This window comes from Petromyzon marinus, chromosome 25 (assembly GCF_048934315.1).
Source record: "Petromyzon marinus isolate PM22_M1 ecotype Great Lakes invasive population chromosome 25, UKy_Petmar_22M1.pri1.0, whole genome shotgun sequence".
NCBI lineage: Eukaryota > Metazoa > Chordata > Hyperoartia > Petromyzontiformes > Petromyzontidae > Petromyzon > Petromyzon marinus.
This window is the reverse complement of record NC_133691.1, coordinates 1,705,715-1,729,647: the sequence shown is the minus strand read 5'-3', so window position 1 is coordinate 1,729,647 and position 23,933 is coordinate 1,705,715. Positions and strand designations below refer to the sequence as shown.

The window sequence follows — 23,933 nt, the reverse complement described above, 5'->3', positions numbered from 1 at the left end:
CTAAGTTCAAACAATTTCTGTGGCCGAATTGGATATTCTATGGACTTTGATACTGGCTTGCATTGTTTACTTACAAACAATGGGCAGCAGTGAAGCTTACAAAATGAGATCTATTCACACATCACCCAGTATGAAGCGATCTTAACGCCATCGCGTCTTGTAAAATATATAGATATGAGATACACATGGGTTTTCAGTAAAAGTCCAACGTTCGTGTGTATATTCTAGTATGTAATTCTCAACACTTTGCGACTCTCTCTTGTACACCAGCGTGAGTAGCTATACGTATACACTACCATATTATTTCCTTGTTAATCAAATACATCGTGGAATGCATATATTAAATTTAACAACATTAAAAACACTACATATGTGGGTGTATATTTTTTTAAGCGTAGCAATAAAGAAATTAAACCTCAATTAATCCAAGGCAATATTATATTTACTGAGAAAACAGTTGTTTTCGTCAATCAGTAATTGCACATTTATCGATCGGTATCTCTCTCGGGTGCACATTTTGCTGATTGCTTCGGCATCGTGGCATCATCGTCACGATGTTCCTTGAAGCGTCCGTCCAGAGTTTTCTGATTAAATTGCTCAATTACAGTTCAAGTGCGGACATGTTGAGCGGGTTGTTGATTATGGGGGAGATGTTTTCCAATTTTTTTTATCTTTCGCAGGAAAAAAAAATGTTTTGGAAAACTGCTGCCAGTCGTGATCGTTTGTTAGAGCTCAAATAAGTAAAACCAATCGTCGGCTGCATACCCAACGTTAAGCTGCACTTGCGAACATTACAGGGACGCGATGGTACGCTATAGTCTCACCGCTGTTACGTAAAGGGTAAAAAAAACGAAGCCTCACTGAGTAATTTTAAACCGACGCATTAACTTGCGTCCGACGGGTAGTTAAAAGAAAAACATTAAAGAATGAGAAAACTGGCCGTCACTGTGCCCTCCTCGTAATCATAACAATAATAACGCAAACATTTTGGCGCGTAAAATTGGGGCCGTAAAAATAGTTGGCAGTTCACCTTTTTAATGAAGGCCTGAATCAAAGCCTCCACCAGTCTGTGCACTTGGCATGTGAAGAAGCCTGTGGCTGGCAGAAGTTGTCTGCCAAAGTGCTTTGGAGTAGTAAATTTTACGAGTAGAGGATCATTGCCCCCACTGAACATTTTGTGATAAGTTTCTGCCCTGCCCGTGATGTGGAAGCGCAAAGGGGTTCTGACGACACCAGCCTCGTTGTGTGGCGCTGTGAGGTTAGTGGGCAATTGCCACCTTTAAGGTGCGACGGAATACAATTTGTAGACAGTCGTCGTTCGCATTACTTCGTGGTCTTCGTCAATTAAAACATGCTGCCATGGCCCTGCAGCAGAAGCCAAATGTGTCAGCCATCTCCACCACTCCCGTTTTTTATATTTCATTATTTAACAATAATAATTAAAAAACCAACACATTCCACGGTGTTATTTATATCAACATGCGTGCTATATCTGGAATAACCTCATCAAGCGGTCTGCAAACAAAGCTAAAATGTTTACTTTTGGAGACACAGGTTGTTTACACTCGTTTAATTATGATTAAAAACTTTTGTGCAAAAACAAAAATTAATTGACATTATTTTAGTCTTTACATAAACCCGTATGCCGGGGGGGGGGGGGGGGGGAGGTTGTTTTGTCATCTTGATTCATTGTCTTGGTTCTAGGCGTTCCCCCACGGTTCTACGAGACTCGCGCTTCCGCTGAGCGTGCCGGGGTGCCGCCGTGGGATGCACGCCGGGAAACGTCGTCACTGTCGAGACTCGGGGAGTGGGAAGAGACTCGGGGAGTGGGAAGAGACTCGGTTGTTGACGAATACAAGTGACCCTATGTGTCCCATCAACTAAATTGATAACGATGAAAATCGGCTTTTGCACTTTCCGGCAATCGTATTAATATTATTGATATATTGATATTATTATAGCCGGAAAGATTAAAGGCCTATTATTTGTTCATAATTTTGATACCGGCAAAAAACAAATGTCCCATAGATATCAATTTATAACGGTGTTTACATGACAAATAATTAAACGTACAGCCCTTTGTCAGTCCACTGCTGTATGGAAACCTTCCCCAAGTGGTGTCGGTCATGATGAGGAGAGCTGTTTGACCATACTTCGCCACACTGGTCAGTGTTACTTGGTCAAAGGGGGGATGCCTAGGGCTTGTTCAGACAGCACTTGCCCATGATTGTTAGCCATGGATGGAATTAGAACTTGGGTTACCCATACTCGTATGCCACTACACCACCACTCCCTCACTAAAAACAACCCCAACAATTCTACTTCGTTATCTTTAGAGGTTGTGTGCGCTCGTGTGCACGTCTGAGTGTGCGCACGAGTGACTGCGTGCGCGTGCGTGCACGCGCGCATTCGCGTGTGGTTGTATTTGTGCATGCGAGTGTCAAATCGGCCCAGAGCAACGGTGCGAGTGTGGGGCAGCACACACGTGTTCGTGGTGTATTTGTGTTTGCGTTTGTTTGTGTATGTGAGGGCGAACACAGAGAGAGAGAGAGAGAGACGACCGCATGTGTGTGTGCGCGCGTCTGTGCATCTGTGTCTGCTCGCGTGCGTCGTCTGCGTGTGTCGGAGCGCTCACTCGCACGACCACGTGCGAGTGTGCGCGCGCGTGTGTGTTTGTACTCCGCATGTGAGGAGGGGAAAGTGGTGGTAGGGGGTGGAGGTGGTGGGAGTTGGTCTCAAATCTGCCTGTCACCCCCCCCCCACTGCCCCCCCCCCTCCCCCGGGGTGGGCTGGGATAGACGCTGGGTGGTGAGAAGTTACATTAGGAAAAGACCTGCTGTTTTAACCTTTGGCTGCCTCTCCACCTCCTTATCGGCCGGTGTTGGGGTTTTAACATTGCCGATGTTTGGCGGGGGCTTTAGCCCTCCTCGCCATTGACCTGGGCTGTCGATTGTTTTGCCCGTTGCACTCTCACGCGTCTGTCACTCGGCCCGGGCGCGGGGCGTGCGCCTTGACTACCCCGCCGCCAGCTTCGCGGTGCGCCGGGGCTAATCGGGGCCACAAGCGAAGGGGGTCAGCCCCCCCCCCCCCCCCCCCCCCACTTTCTCGTTTGCGACGACGGATAGTTATCTCCAGCGGTTTTCCCCCCTCTTTCTGAAAGCAACAAAAAAAAATGATGGTAACTAGAGAAGAAATGCACTTGAGCAGTGAGTGTATGTTTACTTCCAAGGGCGCCCAAGTGCACAGAGCATAGCAAAATACTTTTGAAGCGAAAAGTGGCTTTTATTATGAAATCCCAACTATGTTTATTTTTGCCTTCCCGAGCACGCTATTTATCTGTGCATTGCACAATTGCGGTCAGCGCCTGTTCAAAAGATAACGGACGTAACGTGCCTCGGGTTAACTTTTGTACACCTAGAATCTCAACAACCACATTTAAAAGTGGTTACCGATTCAATACGATAAAGCAATGGCAATTGCATTTTCTTTATTTGATTGCTTGAACGGTACTAAATATACTTGCATTTCCGTGTAAAGTTTATGCGCAAGGAACAGTGTGTATTGAGCAAGGGCTGGTCTTATCTGCCCCAATTATGCAGCAGTCGCTATTTTCTGCTCAACACAAAAGCTGCTGGTCGGCGTTTTGAGGGTCCGTCATGTGGGTGCCTTGCTGTCGGCGTTGTAATCATCAGTGCGCTGAGCAAACGTCCCAGTGCTGAACACCTCCACGGTCCGAGCTGTCCCATGAAAGCTTCCACAACACACCAAGCCCCAGGACCTCAAACGAGTCGCAAAGCTCCGAGAATACACGTGCCACTGACGGTCTGTCTGCGATGTGTGAAATAATATATTTTACAGCCCGTTGTCTATTCACTGCTGGATGGAGGTCTTCCCCATGATGTGTCAGCCATGTGGTGGTGGGGGTGGGGGAGAGGGGGGAGGAGTGTTGTTTGGACATTTCGTCACGTCGGTCAGTGCGGGTTTGGTAGGAACGGAAGGTGTGGGGGGGGGGGGGGAGACGAAATCACAGGACCGTTTGAGTTATCATTTGCCCACTGATGTTAGCCGTGGCTAGGGACCAAACTCGGGTCACCAGGTTTCATAAAGCATTGTTGCTACCCACTGCGCCCCACCGCATGCACCCCCCCCCCATTCCGTGACATTTGTGCAAGTGACAAGTGAATGTTTTGGCAATCGGAAAAGGGGCAGGGATTGGGCGGAATGTTTTACAGGACACTCTAAAACTGACAGGATGACCACCCACCAAACATGAGGGGCCTGCAAACGTCCACTCGGGGTGTGTGTGCCCCCTAACCTGCGATTGCTTATCTAGCTGTAGGAGGAGCTTACTGGGGTGCGGGATTCGTTAAATAGCCCTTGTTGCGCGGCGGTGATTTCAGGGGTGCGTGCCCGCGTGTCAGCCCCATTCTCCGCTTGGCACACACACGAGGCAAGAGATGGAGAAGAATGGAAACAAATGGGGGGGGGTTGGTGGTGAGAGAGAGGGGGGGGCTTAGGGGAGATAAATTTCAGCTGTCAACTCAGCAACCGGTGTGATTATGTCATGGGGCTGTTTGAAAGTGGGAGCCGAGCGCGCGTTTATAATAGGGGTTGTATGACAGTCTCGGCTATCGGTGTACAGAGTGACTCGGGAGCTCCTTCCCCTCCTTGTCATCGCTTGTCAGTTCCCACTCGGGGATGTCTCTGTGTGTGTGCGTATCTGTGTGCGTGTGGGCGGGGGGGTAGGAGGCGGGGGTGAGGTAGTTAGCGCGAGAGCTCGGGGGGTCAAACGTTGTTCAGCACCGCGCAACGACGCGCGGGATGGATGGACGTGATATGAGCGCGGTGACGATGAGCGCTGGCGCGGACCGTGATTAATGGGCCCTACCCCCCCGCCCACCCACCGCTTGCTTTGTTTTATCTCGTCACTGTTGTTACTGTACGTTCAAGTATGTTCAATGTTATTTTTAAAACGGGGGAGGCTTTGTTTTTTTGCGAAAGCGGCCGGCCAAATGTGTCCACCCCCCCCCACCGCACACGCGCCGCGCGCCATCGAACTCGAATTGATAGCCCGCGTCGCGCGTTCTCATTTCTCATAATGCACGCACGCCGTAATGCACCTTGGGGTAATCAAAAACCGTTGTTAAGGACGGCGGTGCATGGCTATGTTGACACGCCTCGCTTTGTTGCCCTAAATCGCCAGCAGATGCTGTCGCAGGCTCGTCGTTAATAAAGCGGCTCACAATTCGTGCGCTCCCACCGCTCGCGCAATTAAGTGAGTTTTTGGGGGGGCGAGCTGAATTATTAACATCGCCCGGCTTCGGCCCGTCGCTGGCATTTGGCGAAAGCCGGTGAGTGTCTGCGCACGTGCGCAGGTGAGACTCCGCGCCCGCATTGCGTGTGCGTGCACGCGTGTGTGTGCACGTGTGTGTGCACGTGTGTGTGTGCGCGCCGCGCTCGTTTTGCGCCGAGGTGTGCTCACTGCACAGCGTAACTGGAGAAGTGCGTTTAGGGGCTAATCTTTTGCAGGAGGTGCGGCTGAGTAATGGGAGTAGGAAGTGGGAGAGGCTACATCCCCTAGCTCGAGGCTTTGGGGGGGGGTGGGGGGGAGTTGGAGCGGCGCGTCAGGCAATGACATCGCGGTGCGCGGTGGTGGCAGCGGTGGCACGGCAGGTGGCGAGCGGCAGCAAGGTGGCGAGCGGCAGCAAGGTGCTCGCCCTGCGTGCCGTGCCCTGCGTGCCGTGCCCTGCGTGTGTCGTCTCGCGGGCCGCGAGCGGCTGGGCGGGAGGAAGTGGCTCCTGGCGTGTGGTCGCATTTACATTTGCGCCTTCTTTAAAGCAAAACTTTCAATATCCTCGTGGCCCCTTTGTAGGATAATACAGCTGCACGATGTTCTTCCTCTCTTATGCCCCATCGCCATGAGGCGTTATTAAATGGCGAAGTTTCCATCTCGCAGCCGGTGCCTTTTGATAAAAAATATTTATGCGCGGATGCATTCTTTCAGGGGGGGGGGGGGGTTTGCGAGCTTGCGTGGGATAGCGCATTGAGTCGAACAGCAGAAGAATGTGAAGTTGAGTATCGTGAGGATAAAAACAACAAAAAAACCATCGCGACTATACAGTGAGGGAAAAAAGTATTTGATCCCCTGCTGAATTTGTACGTTTGCCCACTGACAAAGAAATGATCAGTCTATAATTTTAGTGGTAGGTTTATTTGAACAGTGAGAGACAGAATAACAACAACAAAATCCAGAAAAACGCATGTCAAAAATGTTATAATTGATTTGCATTTCAATGAGGGACATAAGTATTTGACCCCTCTGCAGACATGACTTAGTACTTGGTGGCAAAACCCTTTTTGGCAATCACAGAGGTCAGACGTTTCTTGTAGTTGGCCACCAGGTTTGCACACATCTCAGGAGTGATTTTGTCCCACTCCTCATTGCAGATCTTCTCCAAGTCATTAAGGTTTCGAGGCTGACGTTTGGCAACTCGAACCTTCAGCTCCCTCCACAGATTTTCTATGGGATTAAGGTCTGGAGACTGGCTAGGCCACTCCAGGACCTTAATGTGCTTCTTCCTGAGCCACTCCTTTGTTGCCTTGGCCGTGTGTTTTTGGTCATTGTCATGCTGGAATACCCATCCACGACCCATTTTCAATGCCCTGGCTGAGGGAAGGAGGTTCTCACCCAAGAGTTGACGGTACATGGCCCCGTCCATCGTCCCTTTGATGCGCTGAAGTTGTCCTGTCCCCGTAGCAGAAAAAAACACCCCCAAAGCATAATGTTTCCACCTCCATGTTTGACGGTGGGGATGGTGTTCTTGGGGTCATAGGCAGCATTCCTCCTCCAAACACAGCGAGTTGAGTTGATGCGAAAGAGCTCCATTTTGGTATCATCTGACCACACACTTTCACCCAGTTGTCCTCTGAATCGTTCAGATGTTCATTGGCAAACTTCAGACGGGCATGTATATGTGCTTTCTTGAGCAGGGGGACCTTGCAGGCGCTGCAGGATTTCAGTCCTTCACGGCGTAGTGTGTTACCAATTGTTTTCTTGGTGACTATGGTCCCAGCTGCCTTGAGATCATTGACAAGATCCTCCCGTGTAGTTCTGGGCTGATTCCTCACCGTTCTCATGATCATTGCAACTCCACGAGGTGAGATCTTGCATGGAGCCCCAGGCCGAGGGAGATTGACAGTTCTTTTGTGTTTCTTCCATTTGCGAATAATCGCACCAACTGTTGTCACCTTCTCACCAAGCTGCTTGGCAATGGTCTTGTAGCCCATTACAGCCTTGTGTAGGTCTACAATCTTGTTCCTGACATCCTTGGAGAGCTCTTTGGTCTTGGCCATGGTGGAGAGTTTGGAATCTGATTGATTGCTTCTGTGGACAGGTGTCTTTTATACAGGTAACAAGCTGAGATTAGGAGCACTCCCTTTAAGTGTGCTCCTAATCTCAGCTCGTTACCTGTATAAAAGACACCTGGGAGCCAGAAATCTTTCTGATTGAGAGGGGGTCACATACTTATTTCCCTCATTAAAATGCAAATCAATTTATAACATTTTTGACATGCGTTTTTCTGGATTTTGTTGTTGTTATTCTGTCTCTCACTGTTCAAATAAACCTACCATAAAAAAATTATAGACTGATAATTTCTTTGTCAGTGGGCAAACGTACAAAATCAGCAGGGGATCAAACACTTTTTTTCCCTCACTGTAGCTTCAAAATTTGCTCGTCATACAAAACTTGCAAAACGGCATGTGAACCGCGTGGTGAAAGGAACTTGGATGCGTGATGCCCCTTTGGCGAGACGTCTCACCTGAGCAGGTGTCTAGCGCGCGACCATCTCGCAGCCCGGCCACCTGCCAGCATATCAATGTTAAAGTATAAATATTCCCACGCACGCGATTGTGGAAGGGGCGGCAGGGTTGGTGGGGGGGGGGGACTTTATGCAGTTGGCCCCCGTATATTTAGGTGAGCCGTGGAAGCGCGGTCCGTTAATCCCGCAAAGTTTTATTGGATGTGGAATTACGCGAATTTGCCGTTCCGACCTCGCGCCGTTGTCATGGAGGGAGGGTCGATATCCCCTGCATTATACCAAAGATTGTCCTTTATTAAAAAGGCGGGCTCCTCGTAAAAGCTCAAATCGTTGAAGCGAAGTGGCCTTTGATGTATTCCTTTCCTGCAGGATTACGTTTTATCTGCTTAAAATAAATTGCAGGTTGCCTTGGGAGAGGAAGACTTGGACGAGTGTTGTGGGGGTGGATGTGGAGAGGGACTTTGTGAGCGCACACGAGGACTTGAATGAAACTCGCTTAGTTACCGCGTCCAAGAGGCGGTTGTGAGTGGCGGACGTAAATTCTGAAACGATGTTCCAGAAGTGATATTAAGCTGAAAATGTGACTCAAATTTTGTTGAGAGTGTGCTTATAATTAGATGCGTCTGAAAGACAAAAAGCATGGCCAACTTTTGGCTCCACCAATTACGGCCCAGAGCTTGATTTTTTTTTATTCGTAGGGCAGGGTCAGCCCTTCAGTTCGAATATTTCCTGAAGTCACATGCTATACACTTAAAGATATACTGTCCTCATCATCAGCGAACTAAGTAATCTGCCTACGTTGGTGTGACACAGAGGATACCTGGAAGATAATGGGCAAAGCAATCTACCAGTTGTTGGTATAAATACATCGGTGATTTTGGAGTAATAACAATAGCCCACAATCAAACGTGTAGATATGTCCACGTAACAAAATTTTGTAGTCTCGTTTGCGGAAGGCACCAGATTTATTTCACAAGCGGCAAATATTTGTCTTTTTTGAGCAAACACCCCAAATAATTCGCCAAAAAAAGTCGGCTGCTAATTGGTCAACAGTGAATGCCCATGGCAGCAATCTCTTGCGGTGCGTTTGTCTGTTTGTAATTCGTCATTTTGTAGACTTTCACATTTGTTTTCCCCTGAGGCTAACGACAGCCCGACCGACTTCGACACGAGCGTCCGAGAAGCGCCACTCGAGAGCTCCCGTGGTCGTCCTCGACGCTCCGTCGTGAGCGGCTACAGGAGTCCGGCTTAAGGCCGCCCGCTACTTGAACAAACATTAGCAACAAAAAAAACTCGAAGGCGTCCCCAAGTCTCAGACGTCCACTTAGCAGATTCTGGTTCTGTAAACATGCAGAATTGCATGGCTACCGACTTAAAGTGGCGCAGCGCTGCGGAGGGAGGGGGGAGGCGGCTTGGTGGGGGGGGGGGGCGAGTGGGGGGGGGACAGGAAATCGCAAATAAATACAACTGTTTCTAAAAAGACAGGCAGCTGTGTCTTTATTACTGTAATTAAAAATGTGTAATTTTATTGTCATAAAAATGAAATGTAACGGCCCTCTTTATATAATTGATTATTATGCCGCTTGTAATGTTTGTTATCTGTTAAAAAAAAGGGAATGTATTTTCCGTGGTTGGCTTTGAGAATTGAGCTGGACACACTTTGCGCAGTGGGATGAAGGAGCCGTGGCTGCTGATTGTCCGAGTTCGGTAGTTTGCGCGTGTGTGTGTGTGTGGATGCATCCGATGACCAAATCACCCCAGATGCTCGCCATCCCATTGGCTCTCGGAGGCAAATCAGGGTTGTTTCTGCTTAGTTACTTGCATGAGAGACCACCTGGGAATAACATATGCTATTATAAGCTTGGCCTGCAAGGTGACCAATAGATGAAGGTACGAAAATATTTTCTCAAATCTATCTTTTCGGAGTTTAATTGTTAACCCCCCTCATCGCATGCTTTGCCGGCTTTCTCCGCACACTCCGTTTCCCTCCCATATGAAGCCAAACACTCATGAATATGGAATTGGTCAAACGTCCGGATGTAGCTGAAGCCCTCCTGAAAAACAGATTCTTGGCACTCGGTGAGGCTGTTCTGGATAAACAAAAAAAAAGGCATTGTTGTTACTACTGTATAATCACAATAATTAATATCATTATATACATTCACTGACGTGCTCTCGCTCGGACGCACATGTGTGCGTGTGTTTGTGCGCGTGTGGGAGGTCAGGAAGTAAGTATATACAGAAGCCGCGTGGACCCAGATCTGAGCTGTTGGCAAAAGTGCCACGTGAGATCAAGCCTAGTGGTTAGGGGGAGGAGAGCTCCTGGCTTAACAAATGAGGCCCAGTCAGGCTGCCATATCCCCTTGGGGAGCTTATTTTTGCATGAATGAGCAGTTGGAGGATGGATGGTTGGGGAAGGGGCGGAGTGCTGGTGGATTGTGTGGAGTGGGGGCCCAGGGGGTGTCGAGAGGAGAGAGAGAGGCACAGTAGGGGCAGCGAGCAGAAGGCTGTGAAGGCATCGCGGAGTACCCGCAAGAATTCCCTTTCTGCCACCACTCAAGGCAGTACGCCGGTCCGCTGCAAACACCTGTTTTAATTTTACAGTCTTAACATAATTGCAGGTACTACAGATTTCAGAGTCATTTTTGCAGTCACGCAGCTACTCCCGGTGATTGGCAGCGCGGTCCGAAAAGTCGTATCTAATTGATCAATTTCGTTGTTTAACCCATTACCTACCACAGAGTCTGCTGTGTGTTGCACGTTTTAGGGTTAATTTCAGTCACCGCAGGCCAGTGGCGTAGCGCGGTTGGCATGGGCCCTGATGCAATGAATGAAATGGGAGGGGGGCCCCCTGTCCACCTTTCATCCCCACGCCTCCGACACGTGGGCTCGGGTGCAGTTGCACCTCCTGCACACTCAACAGTTACGCGACAGCCGCAAACCGAATGCAAAGCACTCCCACGAAGCTCCCGTGTTCTATGCCACTGGAGAGTATGTTGCCCATTGTAATATCTCTTGTGAACACTTTACCACTGTCGGTGAATTAATTTGGCATCGCGGTTAGAAGCGCGCAGACAGTGTTGCGAAGTCGTCATGGTAGAATGCACAGTTAATGCGATGACCCCTCGATCTTCCGAGCTGGATGTATGTATGGTTGATGCGCCTTTGAAAGAAGAGTTTTGCAGAGTAGTTACTTATTACAGTCTCTGCCGCCTCTATTAGGAATTCACTCGGTTCTTCATTGTGCCGAAGACTAAGCCACATTTTCCGTTTCTCCCTGCGAGACAGGCAAGTGGTCTTTACAGTCAAACGTAATGATAATTATAATACGCTCCACTCCCAGACGACTGCCTCCCCAACGCCGTGTGTCAGCTGTGCGGCGGCGGTTGCTTGACCGTACTTCACCACGCTGGTCAGTTTGCGGATTGGCGATGAAGTGGCGCAGGGAGCCGCGACCGGTTTGTGGATGTCACTCGGCACTGATGTTAGTGACGCGCCTGACCACTCCGACACCACTCTACCCCAGCTTCTTGACAATTGCTATAATCGTCACCAAATAATACCTATACGATAAATTATAATACCTACTATAATAATAATAATTCTTGTTGCATTGTTAACCAATAGAAAGATGTTTAATTTTAAAGGAATGTATGTACACGGGTGGCGGCTTGTAAGGGTATGAGTCAAGCACTTGGGAATGTGGGGATTAAGCTGGCCAGCTGGACCGCACGGACACTCGCCCGGCTTTCACCCTCTGGGCAGCATAAGCACACAACACTACATCAGGAGTCAGAAGCATTGCCCACCATGGGATGGTGCCCCTCCCCGTGCCCCCCCCCACCCCACCCATCCACCCCCACTTCTCCATCGTACCAAACAGCCTGGAATCATCAGAGATCCGGGGTTTTCAATTTTTTTTTTTTGACACAGCTGAATGGCTCTGGGCGAGTAATGATGTACCATCTGATACAATAATTTGTTCCAGGAAAAAAAATTATAGCTGCAGGTTTAGGAACAAAACCAGGATTTGTATGGGACATTGTTAGCGTTGCTTTTATCTGCCACTTTAATATTTAAATGCGTTGCAGTCCATGCCCCCCGGGAGAGCTGCGATTGCGTTGTTTGTAAATTCAGTTATCGTGAGATATGACTGGGATCCACATTGCAGAATTTGGCAAAATGTAAACAATTAACTGTGGGCTGTTGGAGGGAGTGGGGCTAGAGGGCGTTGATGGCGCAGTGGTTAGCAAACTATGGTTAACAAACTGCGCTATGAATCCAGTGACCTCAGTTTGATTCCAGATCACAGCTAGCATTGGTGGCGGTTTTGGAAATCCTTCTCCACGAACCCACATCAACCAGCGCGGTGAAGTATGGCCACCACAACCTTCCATGACCGACTAACACACTGAATAGGCGATAATCCTCGATTGATAAAAGTAAAAAAAAAAATTGTGTATGCTTGACCGGCGCCCTTCCATTACACCGTCCTCTCATAGTTATTTTGCAATTGGCCTTGTACCACCAGAGAGACGTGTGGTGTATTTTGTGAGCAACAGCGACAGTGCGCACACACACACATGGTTTCATCAGATATATTCGGGCATGTTGTTGGAAGCCCACAGTAGGAAAATTGTGGCGGTGATCAACCAAGAGCTGATGTGCACACGCAGTGCATGTTGCAACAGATAAAGGTTACCCTTGAAGCAATGTGTAGAGGGATCATTTGTATTTATCGTTTTGGCAGAACCACATTAACAAATCTTGAAAACGAATGAGTGCCAAGGGTATTTGTTGAGATGTTTCTGGGCATATTGGGCAGAGGCGCAACCAAAGAGGGGGGGGGGGGTAGCGGCAACTGCCCCCTATTGTGAATTTCTGCTGTGTCAAATACCATTGATGTACCTTAGTTTTTCATGAACGTAAAATTACAAATATATGATTACAATAACAAAAATAAACCGTCATTTACATGCAATTCAGTTTGCCCGCCCTTCTGCGAGCGACTTTTTTTTTTAATTGGTCGAAGCGAATCTTCCCAATTTTTATTTTTTTCTTGCTTTCCAGGCGCGCCACTGATATCAAGCACAAGGCTCCGTCATCTGTTTAGGGGTGGGCAGAGTTTAGATTGGCCCTCGTTCACACATTCGGTCGGAATCGGCGTGGAGATGGGAAGCTAATGAAGAATGAAAGGCGAAGCTCCGTTGTATATGTGATTGGAAATGCAGGCCGCTAAATCTATCCGCCGTACACATGGGATTGTGACATCTGTGGCCAGTGTACCCCTGGACGACGGGAGAGGATGTGCATGCCTCGGGAGATGAATGACAGGCTGTATTGATTTATTCATCCGGACCTTGTCGTTTGTTTGAGCAGGTGCAGATTTGATTCTGTTTTCCAACCCCCATGCCTCACCCCACCCCCACACCATGCTCCCACCCCCCATCTCCACATTGCCCAAAAAATGTGAAAATTAAGATGTCTTTTTGTGAGACTGTGTGCATTTTTATGGCGTACAAATCGGCGCCGTTGTTACATCTCTCGCGCGGATTTATCTCCATGAATTCCATTTACTCGAGAACTGTGCAACAAATCACGATTGCAGTTATATCAGTGACGAGAAATAATTGTTAAGTGATTCTTAGTTTTTTAATAGTACATGTGTTTGTGGCGTGCATGAGGCACACATTCAAATATATATAAAATATATAAGAGCATTAATTATTGTAAAAATTATATATTTCTACAACTACACTCATGAGAGTAGCTTTTTTACGTGATGAGAAAGCAAGAACAAACGCAAAAATAGCATGAGCCTTCAATAACAGGTGACTATCCTTAATACAACAGCCTTGGCAAGCGCACACGCGTGCTCTTTTTACGCTTCTCCAGTATATGCTTTTTTGTAGTCGAGATTTACATTCCGTGGCGCTCGCGTGTCGAAACTGTCGGGCCGTTCGGTATTTTCACAATAACTTAAAGACACTGCAACCCACAACATAACACGACGGCCCACGCCTCCATCGAGGGATCATTTTGATATCATCGTCGTACGTTGATTCCCCCACTTTCTGAGCGAGCTTCGTCATTGACTCGGCGCACAATTAACATCGTTCGGAACGGTTACAGAGTAAACACGTGTTTCAACAAAAGTGTGAATTCGGGCTTCCGTACAATTGGAAGTGGCAGATCCGGGGGTAGAGGTCACAAATGCAGTTTGTTTGTAAGCTGCAGGGATGGGGAAGGCACTCTGCGTTAAAACCATCAACTGCTGATTAGGCCCTGAAAGGCTGTCACTTTGGGGCTGCCAGGTAAACTTGCTGAGACAACCGTAATTTATCAGGAAATGAAGAGAGCCGCTGGTAAAATGTGGCGCTTAATGACTTGGAGCCTTGATTTGTGTCTTTCAGGCCAGGCTACGGTGAGCGGTATGAAAATATTGGAAATCAATGGTGTCTGCAGAATTTCATTAGCCTGTGACATCTGCAGTTGATGTGGGCTCATAATTCGATGAAAAGTGCAAAGGGAATGATTAGCTCTGGGAGAGAAAACGACAGGGAGTCATGCACGGGACATGAGAGAGCCTTAACTGGAGCAATTTGACCACTGTGAAATAATTGATCTTTTGACACAAACAAGCTTGGTAAGTGAAAGTGGTAGCTGATTAGAGGTGCATCTCTTTGTAATGGGTCTGTTCTGTGCGCCTTTTCGGAGCTGACGAGTTATTTTGTTGTTGTCCTGCGCTCTCTTCCGTCTCAGGCTCTCCGGAACAAGACCAGGATAAAGGAGGTGGACAGAATGGAGGAGGGCTCGTTTGTGACCATTGCTGTGCTGAATTCTTCGATCTCTGCGACTTTCTCCAGCACAAAAAGTGCTGCCTGGAGAAGAGAGTCGTCTTGATCGTCAAGGACGAAGAGGCAAGCCCTCCGGAGAATTACCCGAGCGCAGCCTCGCCCGGCGAGGGCACGGAGGAACCAGACGTTCGAGAGGAGAACTCGGGCACTCCGGAAGACACCGATCGCCCCACCTCTCCGAAGGTGAGGAGGCTCGATGAAGAACCAGGAGGGGAACCCGAGATGGATGAAGAGCTTCCAGAAAAAGAATCCTGCAGTGATCTAGGTACCTCGAACAACAGCGAGACGACCGCAAAAAGCCTACCTCCTCACTTGAAGTCCGTCGCTTCCACCATTGGCACCAGCATGCCAAACACCAACGTCACGCTGGAGACGCTGCAGAGCACCACGGTGGCCGTTGCTCAGTTCTCGCAGCTACCCACCAGCCACGGCGGCGGCATCGGCGGCATTGGCGGCTGCAACTTTGGCATCCCCGGATTTGGCAGCAACATGACGCTGGGCCCCAGCTCGCTGCCCATGATCATGGAGCAGCTCGCAGCGCTGCAGCAGCAGCAGCTCCACCAGCTTCAGCTCATCGAGCAGATCCGGGGTCAGCTTCTGCTGATAGCGCCGCACTCGTCTCTCTTTCCGACATTCCACTCCCCGGCTAATCCGCGTGGCATCGGCTTGCTGCCCAACCCAATTTGCCCCGCGCAGCTCCCTCCCATCACGGCCGTTTGCTCGGTGCCAAGGCTCTCGGCTCCGGTGCTGGGCCAGCACAACAGTTTGAACAGCTTGAAACAAGAGAAACTACCTCAAATCAGCCAAAGCACTCCAATCCCATCTGTTAACAGTGAACCACCACCTGTTAACTCTACTCCAGTTACTCTTCAGGCTCCTGAAAGCTCATCATCTAACACCAACACAAAGGCCTCCGAACCTGTCAGCCTCCCACTTCCTATTTCGTCCAACATCACAAGTGTCAGCAGCCTGCTCAGCTGTGGATCGAACATGAACAGTCCACTCTTACCTCAATCATCCACTTCCAGCAGCGTTATCTTCCCAAACCCGCTCGCGAGCATCGCCGCCACCACGGAAGCCGTCGATCCTTTCTCTGCGCTTTCCAAGCAGAAGAAGGGCAAGCCTCCCAACGTCTCCTCGACCGACGGCAGAAGCAACTCCGAAGAAACATTCTTCAAGCACAAGTGCAGGTTTTGTGCCAAGGTGTTTGGCAGCGACAGCGCCCTTCAGATCCACCTGCGATCCCACACGGGCGAGCGGCCGTTCAAGTGCAACATCTGCGGCAATCGCTTCTCCACCAAGGGCAACCTCAAGGTCCACTTCCAGCGCCACAAGGATAAGTACCCCCACATTCAAATGAATCCCTACCCGGTGCCAGAACACCTGGACCGAGTTCCCACGAGCTCCGGAATTCCATATGGGATGTCCCTCCCTCTGGAGAAGCCCGCGACATCCTGGCTCGACAGCAAACCCGTTCTCCCGACTTTGACGTCGTCCTCGGGATTCCAGCTCCCTCCGACCGTCTCCAGCCTGTCTTTCTACGACAGCTCCCCACAGCCCCTGTCCGCCCCCATGAGCGAGTGCCCCACCCTCTCGCCAAGCTCCACCAAGAGCAGCTCAACCCCGACCGGCAACCCGCCCATAAACCAAGCGGGCAGCCCGCCGCCGCCGTCGCTGCCGCCGCCGCCGCCACCAGAGAAGCAGGACGATGACTGTGGGCCTCCGGAACCGGACCCCAAGCCGGAAGAAATCCAGCCGGATGCCCAGCGGGACGAGCGGGAGGGTCCGGCTACGGCGGAGAGCTCGGCCAACAGCGCGCCGCCCAACTTGCTGCACTTCGAAAACTTGCCGGACGTGAGCCCGCTGCACCCGCTGATGAGCGAGTCGATGAAGGCCAAGTTCCCGTTCGGCGGCCTGCCCGACAACGTGCAAACGTCCGAGACGTCCAAGCTGCAGCAGCTTGTGGAGAGCATCGACAAGAAGCCGACGGACCCCAACGAGTGCGGTATCTGCCACCGCATCCTGAGCTGTCACAGCGCGCTCAAGATGCACTACCGCATCCACACGGGGGAGCGCCCGTTCAAGTGCAAGGTGTGCGGCCGCGCCTTCACCACTAAGGGGAACCTGAAGACCCATTTCGGGGTCCACCGCGCCATGCAGCCACTCAGGGTGCAGCACTCGTGCCCCATTTGCCAGAAGAAGTTCACGAACGCGATCGTGCTGCAGCAGCACATCCGCATGCACATGGGAGGTCAGATCCCCAATGCTCCGCTGCCCGACGCCGAAGCCATGGATTCGGACGGAAGCATGTTCGATGAGAACAGCATGGAGTCGATGACGAATGAGCTGATGGACGACCAAATGGACGATGAAATCGACGACAATGAAACTCCGGAACATGAAAGCACTGACTCTGTAATGCCACAGGCAGACCATATCCTCGATCAGGACAAGCAGCAGATGTCCCCCCCACCGTCGGCTATGTCCAGCTTGGCAGCCCTAGAGAACCAGATGAAAATGATCGACTCTGGCTTGAGTCAGCAGCTGCAGGCCAGCTTGAAGTCCAGTGAGCACGGCTCGAGCGAAACCGACCAGATGACAAATGACTCCATGTCTGCGGGCGACTTGGAAAATCAGAGCGTTGGAAGCCCTGCCATGTCCGAGTCAACTTCCTCTATGCAGCAGATTCCTTCTCCCAACAACATGAACTCCGATAAGCTCAAATCGAAGTCCCCGGAGCAGGCTGCTTACGACGAGTTGCACGGTGGACACTTTAAAACTGAACCCATAGATCACAGGTTTATGAACCCAGAAAACAGAGGTGCGCTTGATCTGACGTCTCCTTATAATGGTCCCGTGGGCTTGAGACTGGAAGAAATGAGTCTGCTCTTTGCCAGCAGGGAGCGTGAACGGATGAAGACGACCACTTGTGATATCTGCGGCAAGATGTTTGCGTGCCAGAGTGCCTTGGAGATTCATTATCGTAGCCACACCAAAGAACGTCCTTACAGCTGCTCCGTCTGCAACCGGAGGTGCACGACCAGGGGCAATCTGAAGCAGCACATGATGACCCACAAGATAGACTTTCCCAATCAGATGTTCGAGAGCGGCCCGGCCGTGGGACCGAACCCCAACATGCCCGGCTTGGTGCCCGGCACGGTGATGCCCCTTATTAAGCCGGAGCTCGACGGGAACAAGTTTATTTCCTCCAACGACCGCCCGGAGATGCGAGCCAGCTTGCCGGTGGGCTCCTCGCTCAGCACCATGCCCGTTCTTCCGTCGATCCTGAGCCAGCAGCCACCCCCGCCGCCACCGCGGCGCACGCCCAAGCAGCACATTTGCCACACGTGTGGGAAGACGTTCTCGTCGGCGAGCGCGCTGCAGATCCACGAGAGGACCCACACGGGAGAGAAACCCTTTGCTTGCAACATCTGTGGCCGCGCCTTCACCACTAAAGGAAACCTGAAGGTGAGCGTCCTAAAGTGTAAGCACTGCTATAACAAATGGCCAGGCTACTGGATGTAAGGGAAGAATGTGATTTGCTGGCATTCAGAGCGAAAAATAAAAGCCACTAAGTTACCGTAAAATGCAAATATTTATAACCACAAAAGAAATATATATGTATTCGGATTTTGTATTATTAGTGCATTTAATTATTCCATTCAAACGTAAGTGGTATTACGCTTAGGATGTTCTTACATGTAATGTGTTTAAGTGTGTTAAAGATACGTAGAAGTGTTGCTGAAGGCTTTCCCACGTTGCTGTAAATTGTGAATTTGTTTTAAGCGCCGTAGCGTCCGATGTGTACAGAACACGTTTGCATGAATAGCGCTCTATCAATAGTACAATTTACTTTAATGACTGTGCTCTGCTTATTCTGTCAAATACCCAGCAAAAACAATTAAATATCCTACAGCTTTTGGTACTGTTGACTCTCTTGACGCAAACAGTTATTGTTTGATCCCACCGGATATAAACCTTAAGTGTAGATTCAGCCCAAAACATGTTTTGGTTTGATGGTGTTTGGATAAGAGGCTACTTGTGTTCAAACAGCATAAATTTAAACAATTCCCCTGAAAACAATTATCGTGTGGCAACTTGAGCATATGTTTGTGCCTGCCGGGTTATTGTACCTTTGTGAAAGAAAAAAAAGTCAAACAAGTTCATTTTTATTAACTAGGTTAGCAGGTGTGTTTTTTGATTGCTGTGATTTTTCATTCTTGGTAAAACACAACGAAGTTGAACTTGCTTAATATTGCACGTGGATGATGCGTCACAGTTTCATAACTTAACTTGCACTGTTTGTCTTTCGTGATATAAGACCAACATTGCTACATACCAATATTTCACTGTTCTGTGACAATAATTGGCGCGTGGGACATAACAGAGCTGTGTTAAATGAGCGGCCAGCGCGTGGTATAGATAATAAACATCACAAAGATTTGCGATTGGGTTCTACCGCGTGGTGATCGCCACAATGTCTGCCGCTTTGCTGCACGCTCTGGGAGCTTCTGGTGGAATTGACGAATGCAACTGAATATTCAATACGGGTAACATAACAAGAATATGAGATCCTGAAGAAGCTCCCGGGCGCATGGAGTGAAACGTCGGACATCGTGCCGAGACAACAAGCGGTGGTGACTTGAAAACACATCGGAGAGCGCTGTGTTCAGCACAACCGCCGCAAAAAAAACCCCCAGCGCAAACCCCCCCCCCCCTCCCCCACAGTTTAACCCAACAGCGAGGCTTCTTTTCTCCCATTTTTATTATCTCTTAATGAAAAAAAATGACTGGCAGCGATAGCACACCGTTGTGATATTAAGCACAGTTCATCGTATTATAAAATATTTATATTTTTAGAGAATAGTCACGAGTCAACTGCATGCGGGTACTGAGCTGTTGCTGTTTATTCTTGTCTATTGCACGTTGCAGGTGCACATGGGCACTCACATGTGGAACAATGCACCCGCTAGGCGGGGACGTCGCCTCTCTGTGGAAAACCCCATGGCCCTTTTGGGCGGTGACCCCCTCAAGTTCTCAGAGGTCTTTCAGAAGGACCTAGCGGCCCGTGTCATGAACTCCGATCCGGCCTTCTGGAACCGCTATGCCGTGGCTTTCACTAATAGCCTCTCGATGAAGACCAATGAGATCTCCGTCATTCAGAACGGCGGCATACCGCCCATCCCCGTGAGCCTCGGAGGAGGGGGCGTGGGGGGCGGTCGGAGCCCCCGAAGCCCCCAGGTGGCGGGCGTCATTGGCGTCATGGAGAAGGCTTGTCCACCTGAAAGTCCCGTTCTTCCAGCGTCCGAGAAGATGGCCAACGTAGTAGAGAACGAACAAAACCATCACTTTGCCCGCTTTATGGAGGACAATAAAGAGCTTGGAGTCAACTGAGAAGAAGATCTCGTCATGATTAAAGAAATGAAAATAAGATTTTTTTAAAGTATATTAAACAAAAAAATGGAAACTCCAGTAACTTGCTCATGAACTGGTTCCTCAGAATGGCATTAGCAACATTCATCGACGAGTCTCTGCAGAAGTGGCAGCAGTCCTATTGTGAAATTCAGGCTTGAATTACTGTAAATATTTAAGAAGGTTACTTCTTATACTCCCTTTGTGAATGTGTGTGAATTCTGATTATTTTCGGCCTCGGCACATTCGACCCACCCTTGCCCTTTGACCCTTGACCCTCCCCCCCACCTCTCTTCCCCTGTGCCCGTCCCCCCTTATCCAGACAAATTAACAGTACCAACATATATAACATGGTGGTAATTTATTAATTAAAAATATTTGTCTTAATATATGTAGTACGTTATTTGTTAGTTTTATGCCTGCTTTACTGAAGGAGTTTTTGTAAAAGGTATAATATGCATCAAATTTGATAGTGTTTTTAGGTAATCAGTCTACGCTGAACAGCATGCCCATTCAATTATGGTGTGTGTCACTGTAAAAGTCAGAACTTGATGTAACCCGAAGACTTGGCACCACGGTGCTGACGAAAACTGCAGTTTAGACCACAACTGTAGGCTTAAAATTGCTGCGTAAAAAACTGGATTTGTGGCTTATTTTGTAATTTCCTAACATTTAGCGTAACTTAGCTGCATTACATTTATTTCTACACCTGTCTTATGCCTAATACGGTACCATTGCATGCTTGGTCATTGGAACAAGCATACCACGTACTTGTCTGTTGTTTATCAAAAAATATGAAGAAAAAACTGAAAAAAAATGAACTTGTTTGATAACGTTGCGGTTCTTACACAAAGAGCTGTTTTGTGGGTCCCATTTTACACAGGCGGTATATCTGACTCCTAGTGAATGTTTTTAAGTGTTGCTCTCTTTTGGTGATTTTTTTTATGTGATCCAGTAAAAAAAAATCAAATTAAAGAAGAGATTCAAACCTTCATATACACGTGTGAGCGTTTGGACAAGTCACGTTAGTATATTTAATTTTGTTTCATTCTACGGTGAAAAACATTAACTCCCAAGGCGTTTATTGTTTTAGCGAAATAAAAGTTCTCCCTCGAGTACACGAAACTCGTACTCCTCGTTGAACAAATGATGCAGGATATTGCAAAGAACAGCACAAATGTAAAACTGATGAACCAAGCTTAATTTATCTGACCCAGCAATCGGTGGACATCAATACAAGGTTATTAGTTTCAATACATTAATTTAAAATATGAGGTACATAAAAATGTCCTTGGAACACTTTAGATGACACCGAAAAAAGCGGGCAGTCAAAATGCTTGATGTAAATTTTGGAATATCGAATGCTTTAGCAGACATGAGGCGTCTTCTTGTCGATAATTAGCAAAGAGAGTGATGACAGAATCGTAATGAGGGTTTCAGATCATGCAAATTGCCCAATACGATGCGTGTCTTAAAATGTGTGTGCGCTTCCTTCCAGCAAATGAAAAATTGTATGCGTTTTTTAAATAGGTAAACTCATCTGAGAAATTCTATTGCTGGTTATAGATTGGGCTTAGGGAGAGAGAGTCATAAACGGATATAAATTACCTCAATTTTTAACCATATTGACAGTGCTTTCTGGGCGATTGATTTGTCTTCTCCACATAAACTTACGCCAAACAAGGCCATTCAATTCCCTTTGCTTTTTATATCCTTGCAAGCTTGCAGCAGCAGCAGGAGGAGGCTTAAGAGCTTTGTGTGTGAATGTTTTGGAGGTGTAATTGTGTATTAAATTACCGCTCTAGAATGCCGCACAAATGTAATTTATTATTGAAAGAGTAATGCGTGAAACTCCCCTTCCCCCTTGCATCCATTGCCCTTTGCAGTTCTACATTATTAAACACATTTCTGATCGTACAGCTTGGCACTTTTTTTTCCATTACCCCGTCCGAGATGTAAATGAAAGCGGTTGGGATGGGGGTGGGCGAAGGGCGGGCGTGGGTGGGAAGGGTTAGGAAGGGGGGGGGGGTCTCGTTTTTGGGATGTGCCAGGCCCCTCTCGTAGCGTATCGATGGAGATGTCACTCTACCTCATTTTGTGATGATGCCCATGGTGGGAGAGTCCCAAGCTGGACTGCCATCAATGTCAAATCCTGGATTGTCGGGGTGGGGGTGGTAGGCTTGGGGGTTTGGGGGGGACATTCCAGTGATGATGCAAGTGGGAAAGCTGCCTCTTTGCTCATTACGTATTGACCATAGCTTACATGAAGACAAGTAAATTGACCTGTCACTTTTTTGGGCCATTACGGCCGGTGCTGACCAACGAGTAATAATAAAGGCTTCACCCTGCCCCCCACCTTACACACACACGAACCCCTTCCGTGGTGTAGCCCCCTAACCCCCCCCCCCCCCCATGACTGGCCGGTGGCTCCCTGTAGATAAAGCAAAAAAAAGGTAAATTGTTGATCAAGTTATTTTTTCTTTCACATGTGCTGCCGTGTCGTGTTTTTTTTATAACTTTGGTTGTAATTACAATTCGCATTCTTCCTTAATACTATTCCGCTGCTGGCATGGCATGTCTTCCTGTTGAGTGTTTAGGCCGTCAATGTTCCAGCGAGGTCTGGTTATTGTTGCGACCGCTTTTTTTTTTAATCCGTAGTTCAAATTCTTGGCGCGCAGGTCAGGGCCTCCACTTGTCGCGCGAGTCCCCGTTTGGGGCCGCCCTGCTAAAGTTGTGTGCGTTTGACCCCACGTGGCGCTTGTAAATATCTCGGCAAAACAAAAAAAAACACAGATGTCACACACTAACAACCAACATCGTTCTGTTGTCTGGACTTAGTTGAGCTTTTTGTTTTTGTTTCTCCATCGGAATACAATGCATATTATTTTTGTATTTACTCATTGGTCGACGATGTGTGTGGGGCATTAGACCATGGACAAGTTTTTTTTGCTGATCTTTGTGTTTTGTGTCGTGTTCTTCCTGTCCCCCCCCCCCCCCATAAACCCATGTCAATGTTTGTAAAAAATAAGTGCGCATTCGACATGTATGGTTATAGATGCAAGCGATGGTTTAGTGTAGATGCTTCTGTTTTTAATGTAAAATAAATATTTGCATCTTTTAGTAATCTGTGTGCATGTGATTTTGTAAAGATAGATGCGGGTTTCGTTATTATTGTTGAAATGATACTCGCCAATAATATTGTACTGTACCAATGGTATGGTGCGTTTATTTAACAATATTAATAATTACGGATTTTTTAAAATGTTGCCTTGACTGACGGTTACAGTCCAGTATTCGTAACTTTCATGGGATGTGCAATGTTATTTTATTTTTTAACCAGCATACCGACCCGACAACTCCCTGTGTCATGCGTTACGTTAACTTGGAATGCACATCGCGTGCACCTCGGTTAATGAAGCATATGCAAATGCTCAGGTCGAATTGTCTGCAATCAAGCCACATATACACACATAGACGCACAATATCCCTGAACTAATTCAATCAAATTATGCAAAGGCCGCAATGTCCACGTGTGTTTGTTGCTTCGAGGGAGACCCAACTCCCAAGACAAAACCGCTCTTAATCGTGTAACTACACATGGTAGGGCCGCATGGTGGAGGCTGATCGACACACCAGTCTCAAGACTTCCTTGATAAGGTAACGCAAACTTGAAAGGAACCCTCGGCCGCTTCGTGACACATCGCTGCAGTGACATCGTGACACATCGCTGCAGTGACATCGTGACACATCGCTGCAGTGACATCGTGACACATCGCTGCAGTGACATCGTGACACATCGAGAGACGTTCTCTCCTCAGCGTTGTGACGTCGAGGAGGACGCGGC

The 23,933-nt window shown here is 48.4% G+C and overlaps 1 protein-coding gene across 4 annotated transcripts in view; it reads left to right on the top strand.

Annotated features, from left to right (window-relative positions):
• Positions 1-23,213, top strand: part of LOC116945992 (sal-like protein 1) — a 31,314-nt gene extending 8,101 nt beyond the window's left edge. For all 4 annotated transcript variants that reach the window (XM_076069610.1, XM_032960743.2, XM_032960745.2 and 1 more), the window contains 2 exons: positions 14,583-18,145; positions 19,610-23,213. In XM_076069610.1, coding sequence (XP_075925725.1) covers positions 14,583-18,145; positions 19,610-20,071 — 4,025 coding nt within the window. In that variant the 3' untranslated portion in view covers positions 20,072-23,213. The remainder of the gene's footprint in view (positions 1-14,582; positions 18,146-19,609) is intronic.
• Positions 23,214-23,933: the final 720 nt, after the last annotated feature.